The 15,723-nt window shown below is 44.5% G+C and overlaps 1 protein-coding gene across 5 annotated transcripts in view; it reads left to right on the top strand.

Annotated features, from left to right (window-relative positions):
- Positions 1–15,723, top strand: part of LOC309361311 (integrator complex subunit 6-like) — a 112,111-nt gene that overhangs the window by 21,778 nt on the left and 74,610 nt on the right. For 4 of the 5 annotated variants that reach the window (XR_014164414.1, XR_014164415.1, XM_081896200.1 and 1 more), the window contains exon 3: positions 8,146–8,295. The exons of the other annotated variant lie outside the window; for it this stretch is intronic. Coding sequence is in view for 2 of the 4 variants with exons in the window: in XM_081896200.1 (XP_081752326.1) it covers positions 8,146–8,295 (150 nt within the window). In the remaining 2 variants the exon portion in view is untranslated. The remainder of the gene's footprint in view (positions 1–8,145; positions 8,296–15,723) is intronic. 5 annotated transcript variants of the gene reach the window in all.

The following is a 15,723-nucleotide window of genomic DNA, read 5'->3' as shown; positions in this document are numbered from 1 at the left end:
CTTTGGCCACCTCATGAGAAGAGAAGACTCCCTGGGAAAGACCTTGATGTTGGGAAAGATGGAGAGCACAAGGAGAAGGGGACGACAGAGGACGAGATGGTTGGACAGTGTTCTGGAAGCTACCAGCATGAGTCTGACCAAACTGCGGGAGGCAGTGGAAGACAGGAGTGCCTGGCGTGCTCTCGTCCATGTGGTCATGAAGAGTCGGACACGACTAAACGACTAAACAACAACAACATAGAGATTCTCTCTTGGTCCCCTCTTACCCCTCTCCCTTAGTGGTAGTGACGGTGATGGCCTTGGCAGCGGCAACAATAAGTGTGTGCTTGGCGGGGGCAGCAGCCCCGCTTTCCTTTTTATTTAGCTCTGGAGGTCTCCGGGACCCAGACCTCTGTTGGGTTGCTGCAACAGGACTGAGTGTGGGGGGGGGCCTGGGGGCTCCACGCTGCCTCTTTGGTTTTCGTGTTGGACACCCCTGGCTCCCCCCAGACCGCGGCAGTGGTGTTAGCAGTGCAGGGGGCAGCCAGGATAGTGGTTAGTGTTTCATCATGCAATGTCACCTATGAAAGATCGACTTCCAGGAACTTGAAACTGAAGTTGCTGTCAAGTTGCTTTCCTCTTGTCAGACATTGATGACTGGACCAAGAGTGTTTGTTTCCCATTGAAAGAGCAATGCAGACCCTCTCATGGGAAAACTGGTTATAGCTGGTAGGGAAATTGCTAGCATGTCAGCTAGGGATAGGCAGGAGAACTCAAGTCGCACATACAACTGCCGTTATCTTTTTAGGGAGGTATAGCTCACTTTGGGAAATGCCCCTATTAAATTCTTTTAAGGCTTTGTCTGTTTGGTTTTCTTATCCCCAAGGGCCATGAGAATGTTGGGATTTTTGCCTAGTTGCTATCTGATGCAGCTTCCCACAGAAGCTACCAAGGAGTTGGCCGAAGGCCAAGAAGACTGAGCAGAGGGAGTTATTCTGCCTAGAGATACGGGGCCTTGGATACAACTCTGCTATTGGTCGAGGTCACCCACATAGGCATGATGACTTTCCTGTTGGCTGGTTGGTTGTTCAGTGTGTTCTGAGAGTGAGTTGGAGTTTGTTCAGAGAGAGTTAAGATCCGTGTCTGTATCCTGTATATAGTAACTTGTGGGTCTGCTGTAAATAATAAACATATAAGTAACCAAGTTACTAGTAGCAACATCTTGTTCCTGCTTCATCCTGCCTGCTTGCAATTGACTTGCTTCTGGACAGTCTTCGTATGCTTTGCAATATTCAACTGGTTATGGTTAAGAGCCTTCAACAGTGACGAGTAGCATTCTCTACTAGTTTCTACAAGTGGAGTCCACAACAAAATGTTTTCCATGTGTGGAAAGTTCCTGTTAAGGATGCAAGCCAGCCATGCCTGCTTCCAGTCTTCCCTTGGTCCTTTTTTTGGTCCAAACTACTATATTTCACCGCATAATAGTCAAACCCCCTTTCTTTGGTCTCTAAGCATTCACTGCATAATAGTCGCAGGGTATAATTCTCTGTGTGTGCATTATCAGCACCGGTATATTTCCATAGGTATGTGTGGGAAGAGCGGTATGTGGTCAGGGGGCAGCAGCGGTGGATTTGAGGAAGGATTATGGTATCTTGAGGAGGCATTACAGTAGAGCTGGAAAGGAAACCGAGGGGAAAACACGAGAAGCACAGCCTGTGACTGCCGAGGCTCCTCTTCTCTCTCTCTCTCTCTCTCTCTCTCTCTCTCTCTCTCTCTCTCTCTCTGGACAACTCCAGCGCCTTAGCAAAGCTTTGGCTGCCCTGGATCCTCCATTCTTTTTCTGATTACCTTCTGTTACATTTTATTTTCCTCATTTATAATATCTCCACACTATATTTAACTTACCTTGTCTTAACATTCACTTTTTTCTTAAATAGAATATTGATTCTTCTCACAAAGTGACTCTTATCTCAGTCCTGCTGGTGTCTTTATATGTGTACAATGAGTCTCTAAGTATAGTATAAATTTAGTCTATTCTTTCTGGAACATTTGGTCACCCTGGTTCCGGATGCGTCCGGTCAGCCTTGCCATTTCCACATACTCCATTACCTTTGTCTGCCATTCCTCTATTGTTGGTAGCTCCTGCTGTTTCCATTTTTGAGCTAGTAAAATTTGTGCCGCCGTTATAGAGTAATGATTACTGACACTAATACAATTAGACTCACTAGAAGTGTTGAGTACAATGCCAAGTGGGGGGGAGAATGTGGGGATTTTCCAATGTTATCCTGATGACAGTGAAGAGTCTGCTGCATCTCTCAACAGCTCTCAACTCTGCTGCATCTCTCAACAGCCTTTGATACAATCGACCATAACATCCTTCTGGACCGTCTAGAGGGGCTGGGATCTGGGGGCACTGTTATACAGTGGTTTCGCTCCTTCCTCCTGGGCCGTGTTCAGAAAGTGGTGGGGATGAGTGTTCAGACCCCTGGCCCCTCACTTGTGTGGTGCCTCAGAGTTCCGTCCTCTCCCCCATGCTTTTTAACATCTATATGAAGCCGTTGGGAGAGATCATCAGGGGGTTTGGACTGGATCAATATGCAGATGATACCCAGCTCTACCTCTCTTTTAAATCAGAACCAGTGAAGGCGGTGAAGGATCTGTGTGAGTGCCTGGAGGCGGTTGGAGGATGGATGGTGGCTAATGGCTTAAGGTTGAATCCTGACAAGACAGAAGTACTGTTTTGGGGGGACAGGGGGCAGGCTGATGTGGACGACTCCCTGGTCCTGAATGGGGTAACTGTGCCCCTGAAGGACCAGGTGCGCAGCCTGGGAGTCATTTTGGACTCACAGCTGTCCATGGAGGCGCAGGTCAATTCTGTATCCAGGGCAGCTGTCTACCAGCTCCACCTGGTACGCAGGCTGAGACCCTACCTGCCCGCGGACTGTCTTGCCAGAATGGTGCATGTTCTAGTTATCTCCCGCTTGGACTACTGCAATGCGCTCTACGTGGGGCTACCTTTGAAGGTGACCTCGAAACTGCAACTAATCCAGAATGCGGCAGCTAGACGGGTGACTGGGGGTGGCCGCCGAGACCACATCATGAAAGACCTACATTGGCTCCCAGTACGTTTCCGAGCACAATTCAAAGTGTTGGTGTTGACCTTTAAAGCCCATAACCGATGTCAGCATCGCCCTTGAGCCAGTACCACCAACTGGACTCATGCACTTCAGCCCGACTGGGCTAGGTAAGCTGGGTAGCACTTCCAGAGACCACCTTCTGGACAGGAACAGGTCAAAGTGCTGTGGACTCACAGCTTAGAGTTGTGAGCACCGGATTCACTTCCACAAGAAGACAGTCGTCGCACAGCAGAGTCTAGCAGAGTACAGCAGAGTATAAACGACTTGGAGAGCAGCTCTGTAGAATAACTTCTTTATTCTATCTACAACTATTATACAATTATATACAGAGCTTAATGGGTTCTCTAAGCATAAAGAATGCTGCACTGCACTGAGTGTCTGCAGCTGCTCTTAGTAGCAACGTTATCTATGCACACGATCTCTAACACTCAGTCTCTCTCTCTCCAACACACTGACTGACTGACTGACTGACTGACTGACTGACTTGGTGCTGGAGTAGAATAAGTAGAGAGCAGAACACCGCTCCTCCTCTCTGGAGAATCAGCAGAGATCTCAGGAGATTCTTGGATATGGGAGGGGTGAAATCTCCTCGGCCCAGTATACCTGAAGGAGCGTCTCCACCCCCATTGTTCTGCCCGGACGCTGAGGTCCAGCGCCGAGGGCCTTCTGGCGGTTCCCTCATTGCGAGAAGCAAAGCTACAGGGAACCAGGCAGAGGGCCTTCTCGGTAGTGGCGCCCACCCTGTGGAATGCCCTCCCATCAGATGTCAAAGCGATAAACAACTACCTGACATTCAGAAGACATCTTAAGGCACCCCTGTTCAGGGAAGTTTTTGATGTGTGACATTTTAGTGTATTTTTGGTCTCTGTGGAAGCTGCCCAGAGTGGCTGAGGAAACCCAGGCAGATGTGTAATTATTATTAATATTATTATTATAAAACAGGCCCTCTTTGCATAGCCGGGCTTCTGCATACTGCACCCATTCCCGGCGTAGTGCTAGTTGTATCACAAAGCCTTTGAGAGCTGCGGTACCCTCATCGCGGTTTAAAGGGCTTCTGTTACTTTAGCATTAGCCATGTCTGTGTCTTTAAAGCAGGCTGCGGTTCGAAAAGCACACTGCATGAGGCTTTTGCTTCTCCTGCCGCAGCCGGTCAGTGCTTTTGTCTAGAAGTTCAAAGTCCACCCTTATTGCCAATTAATTAGGGACTGGCAGGCTTCCCGGGGCAAGAGCACATACCTCTCATCAATCTTCTTGACACGCAGAGAAGATAAGCTGCAATCCGTCTTCTGGAGCCCATGACCAAAAATCTTTGAGCCTTCGCTACAACTGAGCTGAAAAAGCTCATCCTCCAGTCGAGTCCTCCGGAATCTCCTCCAATGGTGATTAACGACCTGAGCCTTTGATGAGGCTCCAGGCACGTTCCCATTACGCAGAGTATCCAAGCAGCAGAAGGACAAGAAATATATGTGCTACATCGCTACATTTTATTTCTAACTACGCAGACAGAAATGAGTATACATCGTATCTCTGTGAAAGGCAGAGAGCAACTGGTACAAAGAAACAGGAAACCAGTAATATCAACATCCATCTCCCGTGAGACTTCCAACAGTCTGGAATGTAAAGAGTCTTGTGACTCTAAGCACTGCACAGTGGCATAACAGAAACCTAACACTATATACTACGGATTTATTAAACATAAATCAAGAAACATGCCATCTCTCCTTGCTGTGTCTTCTGAGAGAGGCAAAAGCCAAAAGCAACACAATGGAAGTTCCGCATATTCCAGCAAACAGTGCTGGAATGTAAACAGACATGTGATATGCAACAGTTCCATGTCTGAACCAAAAGGTGGAATGGAATCTCTCAACACTTCTAATGTTAGTACCAAATCATCTCCAAATAATGGTTGAATACTGCCTTCAGATTGTTGCGATGATTGACATAAGGTAGCATTCTGGCTGCCACTCTTTTGAACTTCTATATTAATGATTTGCTGCCATGTTTAGCCAGCACAAACTTTCACTCTCCAGTAATTAGGAACAGAAAGATCTTAATCTTGATGTATGCAGATGATTTAGTGCTCTTCATACTGTTAAAGGAAATTACCAAAGACGCTAGCCAAGAATATATGAGCAAAACAGCAACCAGTGGGCTTGATCTTTATTCCAAAAACTGCTGCGACAGGACTTCGACCCACCACATGGGAGAAACAGGAAGAAGCCTTGAACAAAAGGATGTATCAGTTTCCCAATTTCCCATAAACACCCTTGGGGAAACATCACACATACATCACGGATACATCATACACATCACAGAAAAGTTTGCCCCCAACCTCTCTTGCCCATCACCATACACCCATCAAGCTATACAGTAGGGATATTTACAAGTTCCTGGTGCTCTCAGCCAAGCAATTGCACTCCTTTGTCTTGACTGGGAGTGCTATCTAGTCTTGAATAGTCCACTATTATCTGTTGATGACTACTCGTCTAGAACCCATCTGCCAGAATGCCAGGGATTATTTCTTGAGCAAGAGGTTCCTGTGTATGCTTCAAGGATTATGGCTGTCCCCCCTTTGGTAGTCCTTGGTTCCCTGAGTAAAATGAAGTTCGGACGGTGTTGATCCAATATAAGGTTGATTTTATACAAATATTTGTAGGTTTCTGCAGTTTGGAGAAGTGAGTGCTTTAAGAAGCCCTACCCTTGAACTCAGGGAAGCAATTAGAAGTTGATACAGTGTAGCTAATGGAGGTTACAATTGACTGCAACATTTCCGTGTACCGAAATATTGTTCCAATAAAGAGATGCTGAAAATGTATAAAATATTGTTGGAATGGAATACCAAAGATGAGGAAGTCAAATCGGTAATGATACAATGGGCCAGAGACTTTGGTTATAATATTCAGTTTGAGGATTGGGAAAAACTGTGGAAAGAGAATTTAAGATTTACTGCATGTACAGTACTTAAAGAAAATGTTATGAAAATGTTTTACAGATGGTACATTACACCGGTAAAACTATCAAAAATGTATAAGACGTGCAACAAATGTTGGAAATGTAAAGAAAAAGAAGGTATGTTTTACCATATGTGGTGGGAATGTAAGAAAGTGAAGGGTTTCTGGGAGATTATCTATAACGAAATGAAAAAGATGTTAAAATATACATTTGTAAAGAAACCAGAGATCGATCTTTTAGGAATTACAGGGAACGAAATTAGAAGAAAAGACTGTAAACTTTTCCAATATGCAGCCACAGCAGCAAGAATTCTACTGGCCCAGAAATGGAAACAAGAGGAGATACCGACAATAGAAGAATGGAGACTGAAGCTGACTGACTATGCAGAATTGGACATATTAACCGGAAAAATTAGATATCTTCAAGACCAAAAGTTCATCGAGGACTGGGGAAAATTTGTTGAATATCTGAAAAGAATATGTGATGTGCAAACAACACTGGTGGGATTTCAAGAAGCACTGTGAAAGCAGAGATATATTGTTAAAAACAAATAGGAGTGGGAGGGAAGTTTAATGGCAATATAAACAGAGAATTGCGTAAACTGAGAAGAAATTATGGATGATTGTCAGAGAAGCCGAAGGAAGTCTAAAAAGTATCAAATTTGGCATAATTGTATTTTTGTGTTGGAAAATAATAAAAATTATTTAAAAAAAAAGATGCTGAAAGACAGCCTGCAGTACCAATGTGTTCTGCCTCAGAGGGTGGTGTTAGCTAATGCTGGTAGGTTGCCTTTTGACTGGTCATTTGAATGCACTGGGTTTTGGAAACCTCGTCTACCCAGCTTTCAGATGGACCCTGTAATCTTCCCTTTCTGAAATGCAGTTTCCAGGCTGCCCTTATTTATGGGGGCCCTTTTTGATACAGAATAAAATATACATCTGAAATAGTGTATGTATTGTGTGGTGCTTTGTGAGTCTGTTAAGGCACTGGGGTGGGCAGAACCCCCACCCCACCCCAACCTTGGTCTAAATTCCTGCAACACTATTGTGCCTCAAAAATTTCTTCTGAGGTGTTCAGTACATACTGTAAGCAGGAAAGCCCATTTATACATATATATGGGGAAGGAAGGTATACAGAATCTGAACCTACTTCATAGAATTGGCAATGTTCTGTTTCTCACCGCATAAGAAAAAGGCTTGGGGAATTAGTCTTCAGGAAAATGTGTCTTGTACTGGGACTTGGTTTGATATGAAGGAGAGTGACCTATTCAGCATGTGTTTCTACCTAGTGAAATTCAGTTTAACTTAATGATACCCAAGGATTCAGGATTCAGACATCCTCTGTAATTGTTCACTTAAAAGCACTGGAATGGGTTCTAAAAGACACTGCCAACAGGGGAAAGCACTGGGCAAGCTGCCTTCTGTGGAAGTGAAAAATTTTGTAGTGGTTAAAGTGCTGGACTAGGACCTAGGAGACTGCAGTTCAAATCCCCAGTTAGCCATGAAGCCAGTTGGGTGACCTTGAGCCACGCAATGTCTCTCAGCCAAACCTATTTTATAGGGTTGTTGTGAAGATAAAATGGAGAGAGGGAGAAGCGTATGCCATCTTGCTACTTGGAGAAAAGGTGGGATATGAATATAATACAGTGATACCTCGGGTTAAGGACTTAATTCGTTCTGGAGGACTTAATTAAGAACTTGATTTGTTCTTAACCTGAAACTGTTCTTCACCCGAAGCACCACTTTATCTAATGGGGCCTCCTGCTGCTGCACGATTTCTGTTCTCATCCTGAAGCAATGTTCTTAACCTGAGGTAATATTTCTGGGTTAGTGGAGTCCGTAACCTAAAGCGTATGTAACCTGAAGCATATGTAACCCGAGGTACCACTGTAAATAATAGATGAGATGGAAATACTTCTGGTCGATGGTTTTGCTCACAGCTTACCTGTGTGAGGAGTGTCGTGCATTCTTTCATCCTCACCCCCAATGTTTTGAAGAAAAGCTGCTATTCGCCTTGCAGATTTTAAAAAAAAAATTAGACTATCACAAAGTAAGTGTGGAATAATGTTACTTTGTAGGCTGGATGGAAGGAGAACCATGCCACTTTCATGAATGAACTGAAAAATCTACAAGCTGCAGGATTAACCACCCTTGGACAGGCTCTTCGATCATCATTTGATTTGCTAAACCTCAACAGATTAGTGTCTGGAATAGACAACTATGGACAGGTAATGGATGATAGCATTTAATACCTTCATTTCATCATCTGAAAAATCTTTACATCTCTTTTGTAAAGAGGATGTGAGAATTTGCTGACATGATTAGTCAGTCAGTCAGTTTTATTGCACATAGCCAAAGGCTGCTGCAATGTACACAGAATCATTCAACAATTAAAAGAAAATATACTGAATTGATACAAAAAACTTAAAAACATTTTTATTATCAAGACATTACCTACTCTAAACAGAGCTATAAAAGTACCTTAATATACAAATTAAAACATTAAACATTAAAATTTATAAGCTAAAATTATCAAATAGCCACTAATATATTTAAAATAATGTTAATTAATACAGTGTGCAATTATATACGGAATTTGGTGATAAAGTTAGAATATAGCTTGATGTAGATAGTGTCAAATAAATTCATCTCCTTTACAGTTGGTGGCTACCTTGGGTATATAATTTGCTCTAATTTTCCTGGTGGCAATTGCAAAGAGTGCTACACGCCAGGTCACATACTTATCTATGTCTCTGAGGAGAAATAAAATCATGTCAGAGGGGTTCTGGCCAGGGGACCTTGTCATTATAGGTGCTAAAAATTGTTCTCTTGCTTCATTATGTAAGGGGCATCTGCATTACCTTGGCTAGGGAATGTAGTGTTACGCTTAGCAACTCCCAGTTGTGCCTTTGTCTCTGACTTAGACACAGCTTTAACTTGTCTAGAGTTGCCAACAATAGTAACACATGCAACAGCTGAGTTAGCAAACTCTTGAGAATACCTCTTGGGTGGTACACCCTTTGTAACCCTCTCAGATCTGCGTATGAGGTGCTGATCCTCTTTGCTGACTGGCTCATCCTCTGGACTCTTTGGAGAACCAGTTCCAATAGTAAACAGTGGTTCATCCTTAACCTGTGAAGGTCTAGCCATTGTGTGTGAACCTCTCTCAATGACTGTGTCAACAGAGCTCTCTGAGCTTTCTGTGTCACTTTCAGTGCCATTATAATCAGAAAAATCAGAATCATCATCTGAATTGTCCTCAGTGGGAAATGTGTGAAAAACTACTCTCTCCTGTCCAGGAGCACTCTAGGAATTTTGTGAGAACCACCTGACCAGATTCAGACAAAATTACTCTGTAGAGACCTTTTTCATAACCCACAAAAATGCCTTTTGCATTTTTAACTCCACCTGGAGCTTCTGTCTGCACATGAGATCCAAAAACCTTAAAATGTGCTAGAGAAGGTTTTCTATGGAACAGCTTCTCAAAAGGAGAACATTCCATACCTTTTGAAACCTTTCTCAACCAAGTATAACAAAAACAATATAAAGATTCAGCCCAAAACTCATGTGGCAAATGTGAACTCAGCAATTGTGCCTTCATGCCATTCTGCAATTGCTTGTTCACTTTTACACAAATACTTTTGTTCCATGCAGCTTGAGAAACAGCAACCTTGTGCTTTATCCCTTGTTTCTCCAGGAAATCCTGAAAATCCTGTAAAAGAAAAACTGACTTTTCATCTGTGAAAAGACAATCAACAATAGCATCATGAACATTCTTAACCTTATCACAAAACTCCTTAAACCTTGTTAAGGCTTCTTTGGGACTTTGCAAAATGTAAATCCATACATAATGAGACATATGATCAACACATACAAGATAATATTTAGCATTGCCTCTAGATGGTCTAGAGGACCAATCACATCAGCGTACACTCGCTGAAAAACTCTGTTAACCTTCTTTGTCTTTTGATCCTCGACGTTTTTCGTTACACCTGCAAGAGAAATCATGTTAGAATCACATGCAGTAGACATATTGTAATCAGATTCCTCAAATGTCAACAGATACAGTCCATCTTTCTCTCTGGCAGAAAGATACAGCTCTCCATCTTTGAAGATTTTGCAGCTTTCTTTATCATAGGACAACACCAGTTCTTTCTTTGTGATCTGCGAAACACTCAGCAGATTAAACTTTAAATCAGGAACAAAATACACATTGCGTATAGTCAAGTTCAGGCTTTTCAGGTAAACAGTTCCGATCCCTGTCACTTCCAACTCCTGGCCATTGGCCTGTTTTACAGTGAAGCTTTGCTTCTCAAACGTAGAAAACAGTTCCCGGCGTGATTCCATGTGCTGCGTCGCTCCCGTGTCCAAAACAAATGTATTTTCTACCGAAAATGCGGCTTTTGTCAACAACAAAGCCTTAGCTGGTTTCACCTGGGACTTGGTACAACTTTTGCTTGAAGCCTCAGGCTTTGCAGAACTCCCTCTAGCTCCCTTTTGCTGACGTGGCTTCTTACAGTTCCTCTGAACATGCCCAGGCTGGCCACAATTGTAACAACAAACAACGTTCAGAGCTTCAGCTTGCTCTTGCTTTGCAATAGCAGTGGGGGTGCTATAACTCCGAGCCTCACTTCCCCTGTCAGCGACATCCATTGCAGCAAAAACAGGAACAGCACCAGTTCCTTCACTCCCCTTTCGGGGCCCAAAGCTCCTCCCAGCTTTCGATAAGCTCTCAAGAATCTGGCCAACGCCATCTTGGCTTTCCCTTTCTGGTGCAGCCAACTTTCGGCCCTTGCTTCTCACTCCAGCTGCACAAGCTTTCCGGAGCTTCTGAGAGAACAAAGCCATCTCAATTTCAAGCCTCAGCTTTCAGCAGCGAGCTGATAACTCCAAAGGCTGTTGGGCTGTTTACAATCTGCTTGCATCTGGCAGTTAGCCCAGCTTGGAAAGTCCCTTCCAAGAGTCTGTAAACAACAAGCCTTCGCTGCAATTCCAACAGCTCTTTGCAGCCTAGCTGCTTGGAAAGTCCCTTTCTCAGTCAGTGAGATAACAAACAAACGCTGCAATTCCAACAGTAGTTCCCAGCCTCTAAGTCCCAGCCTTGCTTTTGCTTCGGGTTGCTTTTGTCTCACTCCTTGCTAGCTCATAAATCAGCTCAAAAAGTACTCATGTCTTGTCGCTTAGCAGCGGAACTTGGCAGGCGACGGCAGACGTTATCAGTTTCCCTGGAATGCAAAGTACAGTGGTGCCTCGCAAGACGAAATTAATTCATCCCGTGAGTTTTTTCGTCTAGCGAATTTTTCGTCTTGCGAAGCACGGAATCCCATAGGAATGCATTGAAAATCAATTAATGCATTCCTATGGTAAAAAAAGTCCAAACAAAGCCAAATTTGGTACAAAAAGAGTTTATTAACTGCTCTTTAAAGTCACACATACTGTAAAGAGCATTTCAAAAATTGAAGGAGCAATAAATTAAGTTTCTAAACATGACAGAAAAACGTTTAAAAATCAACAAAGTGTACAGTACATTTTCTAAGACTCTGGGGGACAACTCAAAGAAGGTTCCTCTTCCACTCTTGGCTTCTTGCTGAAGGACCTGTCCATGGTCTGCTGCTTCATCCACCTTTTCAGCACCTCCCTGAAAGGCGACATGACCGTCGTATCAAAAGTGTTCGCAAGGTCATGTGTCAGATCCTTGTCAGGGTGGTGCCGCTGTGCAAAAGCCTGCAGATCTTTCCACTTCAGACAAATGTCCCTCAGTTCTTTGGAGGACAGCCCTTCCTCAGTTGCTTCCTCCTCTTCCAGCGAGGCCTGCTCCTGCTCAGCCTCTGCCTGCAGTTCGACCAGCTCCTGTGTGGTCAGCTCGTGGTCGTGCTCCTCCACCAGCTCGCTGACATCCTCCTCTGTGATCTCTAGGCCCATGGTCCTCCCCAAGGAAACAGTGTCCTGCACCACTCTTGACTCTGGTGCATCAGAGTCACTTGGTGCCACACAGTCCGGCCACAGGCTGCGCCAAGCGCAATTCAAATTTCTCTGGCTGATGCCGTTCCAGGCCGTGGTGATCATCTTCAAGCAGGTGATGATGTCGAAGTGGTCCTTCCAGAATTCCCGCAGGGTGATGTTGGTACAATCAGTCACCTCGAAGCATCGCCTGAAAAGCTCCTTGGTGTAGAGTTTTTTTGAAATTGGCGATGACCTGCTGATCCATCGGCTGGAGCAGTGGCGTGGTGTTAGGCGGCAGGAACATGATGCTGATGAAGCTGAACTCCTCCAACAAGTCCTCCTCAAGTCCTTTAGGATGAGCAGGAGCATTGTCCATCAGAAGCAAAGCCTTCAGCGGCAGGTCGTTGTCCAGCAGGTACTGTTTGACAGCAGGGCCAAAAGCAAGATTGACCCAGTCCACAAACAGCACACGTGTGACCCAAGCCTTGCTGTTGGATCGCCACATGACACTCAGCTGCTCCTTGTCGATCTTGTGTCTCTTGAAGCCCCGTGGGTTCTCCGAGTGGTACACCAGCAGGGGCTTGATCTTCAGGTCGCCGCTTGCGTTGGCACAGAAGAGCAGGGTCAGACGGTCCTTCATGGGCTTGTGGCCAGGCAACTTGGCCTCCTCCTGAGTGATGAAAGTCCTTTTGGGCATCCTCTTCCAAAACAGCCCGGTCTCGTCACAGTTGAAGACCTGCTGTGGAACGTAGCCCTCCGTCTTCACAACCTCCAGGAACTCCACTGCAAAGTCTTCAGCCAGCCGCAGGAACATCAGAACTGGCAGCCTCTCCATGCCTTACCACTCTGTGGATTCCAGATCTTGTCTTGAACCGGTCAAACCAACCTCTGCTTGCCTTGAACGCGTCCATGTCGCTTAGTCAGTTGACGCTGCAAATTATAAGCCAACTCCGGAGCTCCAAACAACGCGTCCGTGTTGCTTAGTCAGTTGACGCTTCTGAATTTTCGTGACGTTTCTTTATAGACCAGCATGCCCAGCGAGGCAGGGAACGCCTCTTACTTCCCCTCTTCTGAAAATAGCTAGTTCCTGGAACAGACTGGCCACTCCCTAATTCAGTCTCTGATTCAGAGGACTGGCTGGAAAAGGGCTGTTTAGGCTCTCGGTAAGTGCTTCCATGCCCCCCCCTTCTCTGGCTGCCTCCCTTTCCCTGACAGTTATCAACCATAATAATCTGCTTTCTTTTATCTTCTTATGAACTCTCTTTATATTTCTATTTAAATATTTTATTCTAACCATAAATCCATTTGCAAAAGTTACCGTATTTTTCGCCCTATAGGACGCACCGTCCCATAAGGCGCACCTAGTTTTTTTGGGGGGAAATAAAGGGAAAAAAATTATTTCCCCCCCAGGCGCGGGGCTGGGGCGGGGGAGGCCCGCCGGAGCTTCCCCTGACCCCAGCCCCCAAACAGGCAGCTCTCTGCAAGCCGTGGGAGCCCAGGGCTGGCTCCCGCCGCTTGCAGAGAGGTCCGCGAAGCCTGGACGTGCTGAGCTCAGTGCGCCCAGGCTTCCGCATGCAGGCACCTCTCCGCAAGCGGCGGGAGCGCTCCCCCCGCTTGGGGAGAGGTGCGCGAAGCTTGGACGCGCTGAGCTCAGCGCGCCCAGGCTTCCGCATGCAGGCACCTCTCCGCAAGCAGCGGGAGTGCTCCCCCCGCTTGCGGAGAGGTCCGCGAAGCCTGGAGAGCAAGAGGGGTCTGTGCGCACCGACCCCTCTCGCTCTCCAGGCTTCAGTGAAAGCCTGCATTCGCCCCATAGGACGCACACACATTTCCCCTTCATTTTTTGAGGGGAAAAAGTGCGTCCTATAGGGCGAAAAATACGGTAATTAAAACAAGTCCAAGTAGTAATTTGCAGGCATTGCTTTTTCTGGTAATCTCTGTATTTCTTCCAATCTTTTTGATTGCTATAACCTCTGATTGCATCTGTAAATCTTGCCAATTCAACATAACTAAATAAAGTGGTACCTCAGGTTAAGAACTTAATTCGTTCTGGAGGTCTGTTCTTAACCTGAAACTGTTCTTAACCTGAAGCACCACTTTAGCTAATGGGGCCTCCTGCGGCCACCGCTTTGCTGTGGCACGATTTCTGTTCTCATCCTGAAGCAAAGTTCTTAACCTGAAGTACTATTTCTGGGTTAGCGGAGTCTGTAACCTGAAGCATATGTAACCTGAGGTACCACTGTAATTTATCTTCCATTCTTGTTTTGTTGGAATTATTTCTTTTTTCCAGTTTTTCGCAATCCGGGTTCTAGCCACCCCATACAAGAATAATTTCTTATCCTCTCTGGCTATATCCATATCAATTATTCCCAACAAAAAGGCTCCCCCACCCCCCAAAAAATAAAAAATAATAATTCCCCCCATCTCTTCAAAAACCAAATCCCAGAAGCCCTTAATTTTTTCACATTGCCACCACATGTGTATAAGCGTGCCCCCCACTCGATTGCACCTCCTATTGTGTTTTTCGCAACTTTCTGACTTGTTGCAGGACCTTAACCAGACCTTGGCAGAGTATACGCAGAGTTCACGAAAGCAATCGGCTGCAGGCAGGGTGGACGAAGCAGGAACCAGTAACTTGTACTTATTGGTGTTTATTATATACAAGAACAGAACAGAACAGAACACGGATCTTTAACTTGCTCTCTCTTGTGGCTCACAACTCTCAAACCTCCAACTCCTACTCTCTGACTAGCACATTCCAGTCAGTAGGCCATAAATCATTATTCCCATGAGAACTTGGCCAATGATGGAGCTGTCTCCAGGCCTTGTATCACCAGGCAGATTTTACTCCTTCACATTGCCTTGGCTGTCGGCCAACTCCTAATTGACTCTGTGTGAAGCTGCACGTATTCAAAATCCCAACACCTCCAACATAAAGTTAATTTAGTTTCATACATTTTATGAATTTTGGTAGGTGTTAAGTACCACCTAAAGAGCATCTTTATCATATTTTCTTTTATTGCTTTGCATGCTGTGAATTTCCAATTTTCCCTCCATAGTTTTTCCCACTGTGTTATTTGAATGTTTTTACCCAGATGCATAGCTCATTTAATCATTACTTCCTTGATTTGTTCGTCCTTAACTTCCCATTCTAATTATAATCCATACATTTTTGAAATTACGTTTACTTTACTTTGTAATATATTTTTCTCTAATAGTGAGACTTCTGTCATAAATCTTTTGTTTTTGTCTTCGTTGAATTTCCCAAATAACTGGTGGTATTGAATCCACTCTGTTAGGTAGTGCTTTATTTCTTCATAATCCTTTAATTTTAATTTATTATCCCTTTTCTCTAGCAAATCCCTATATGTAGCCCAGGTTGTTTCCATATTTTTCTTTTTAATTATTATCACTTCAATGAAAAGAAAGCCCTTATGCACCTTCACTTTTTCATACCCTAGGTAGGCGTGCCAGCCAAAACGATTATCGAACCCCTCCAGGTCCAATAAATCTCCATTGTTTAGTGTTAGCCATTCTCTTAACCACATGAAGCAAGCTGCATCATAATATAAATTTAAATTGGGTAACGACAATCCGCCTCTATTTTTACTATCTATTAATAATTTATATTTAATTCTCACCGTTTTGAGTAACTCATTGTTACCTGCTTCTGCAGCTACCAGAGCCTGAAAAAAAATGCATTTTTAGTTCCTTAC

This window comes from Podarcis melisellensis (genome assembly GCF_964234715.1).
Source record: "Podarcis melisellensis genome assembly, chromosome: W".
In the NCBI taxonomy this organism is placed as follows: Eukaryota; Metazoa; Chordata; class Lepidosauria; order Squamata; family Lacertidae; genus Podarcis; species Podarcis melisellensis.
Note: the sequence above shows the minus strand (reverse complement) of the source record. Positions and strands in the feature narration are given on the sequence as shown.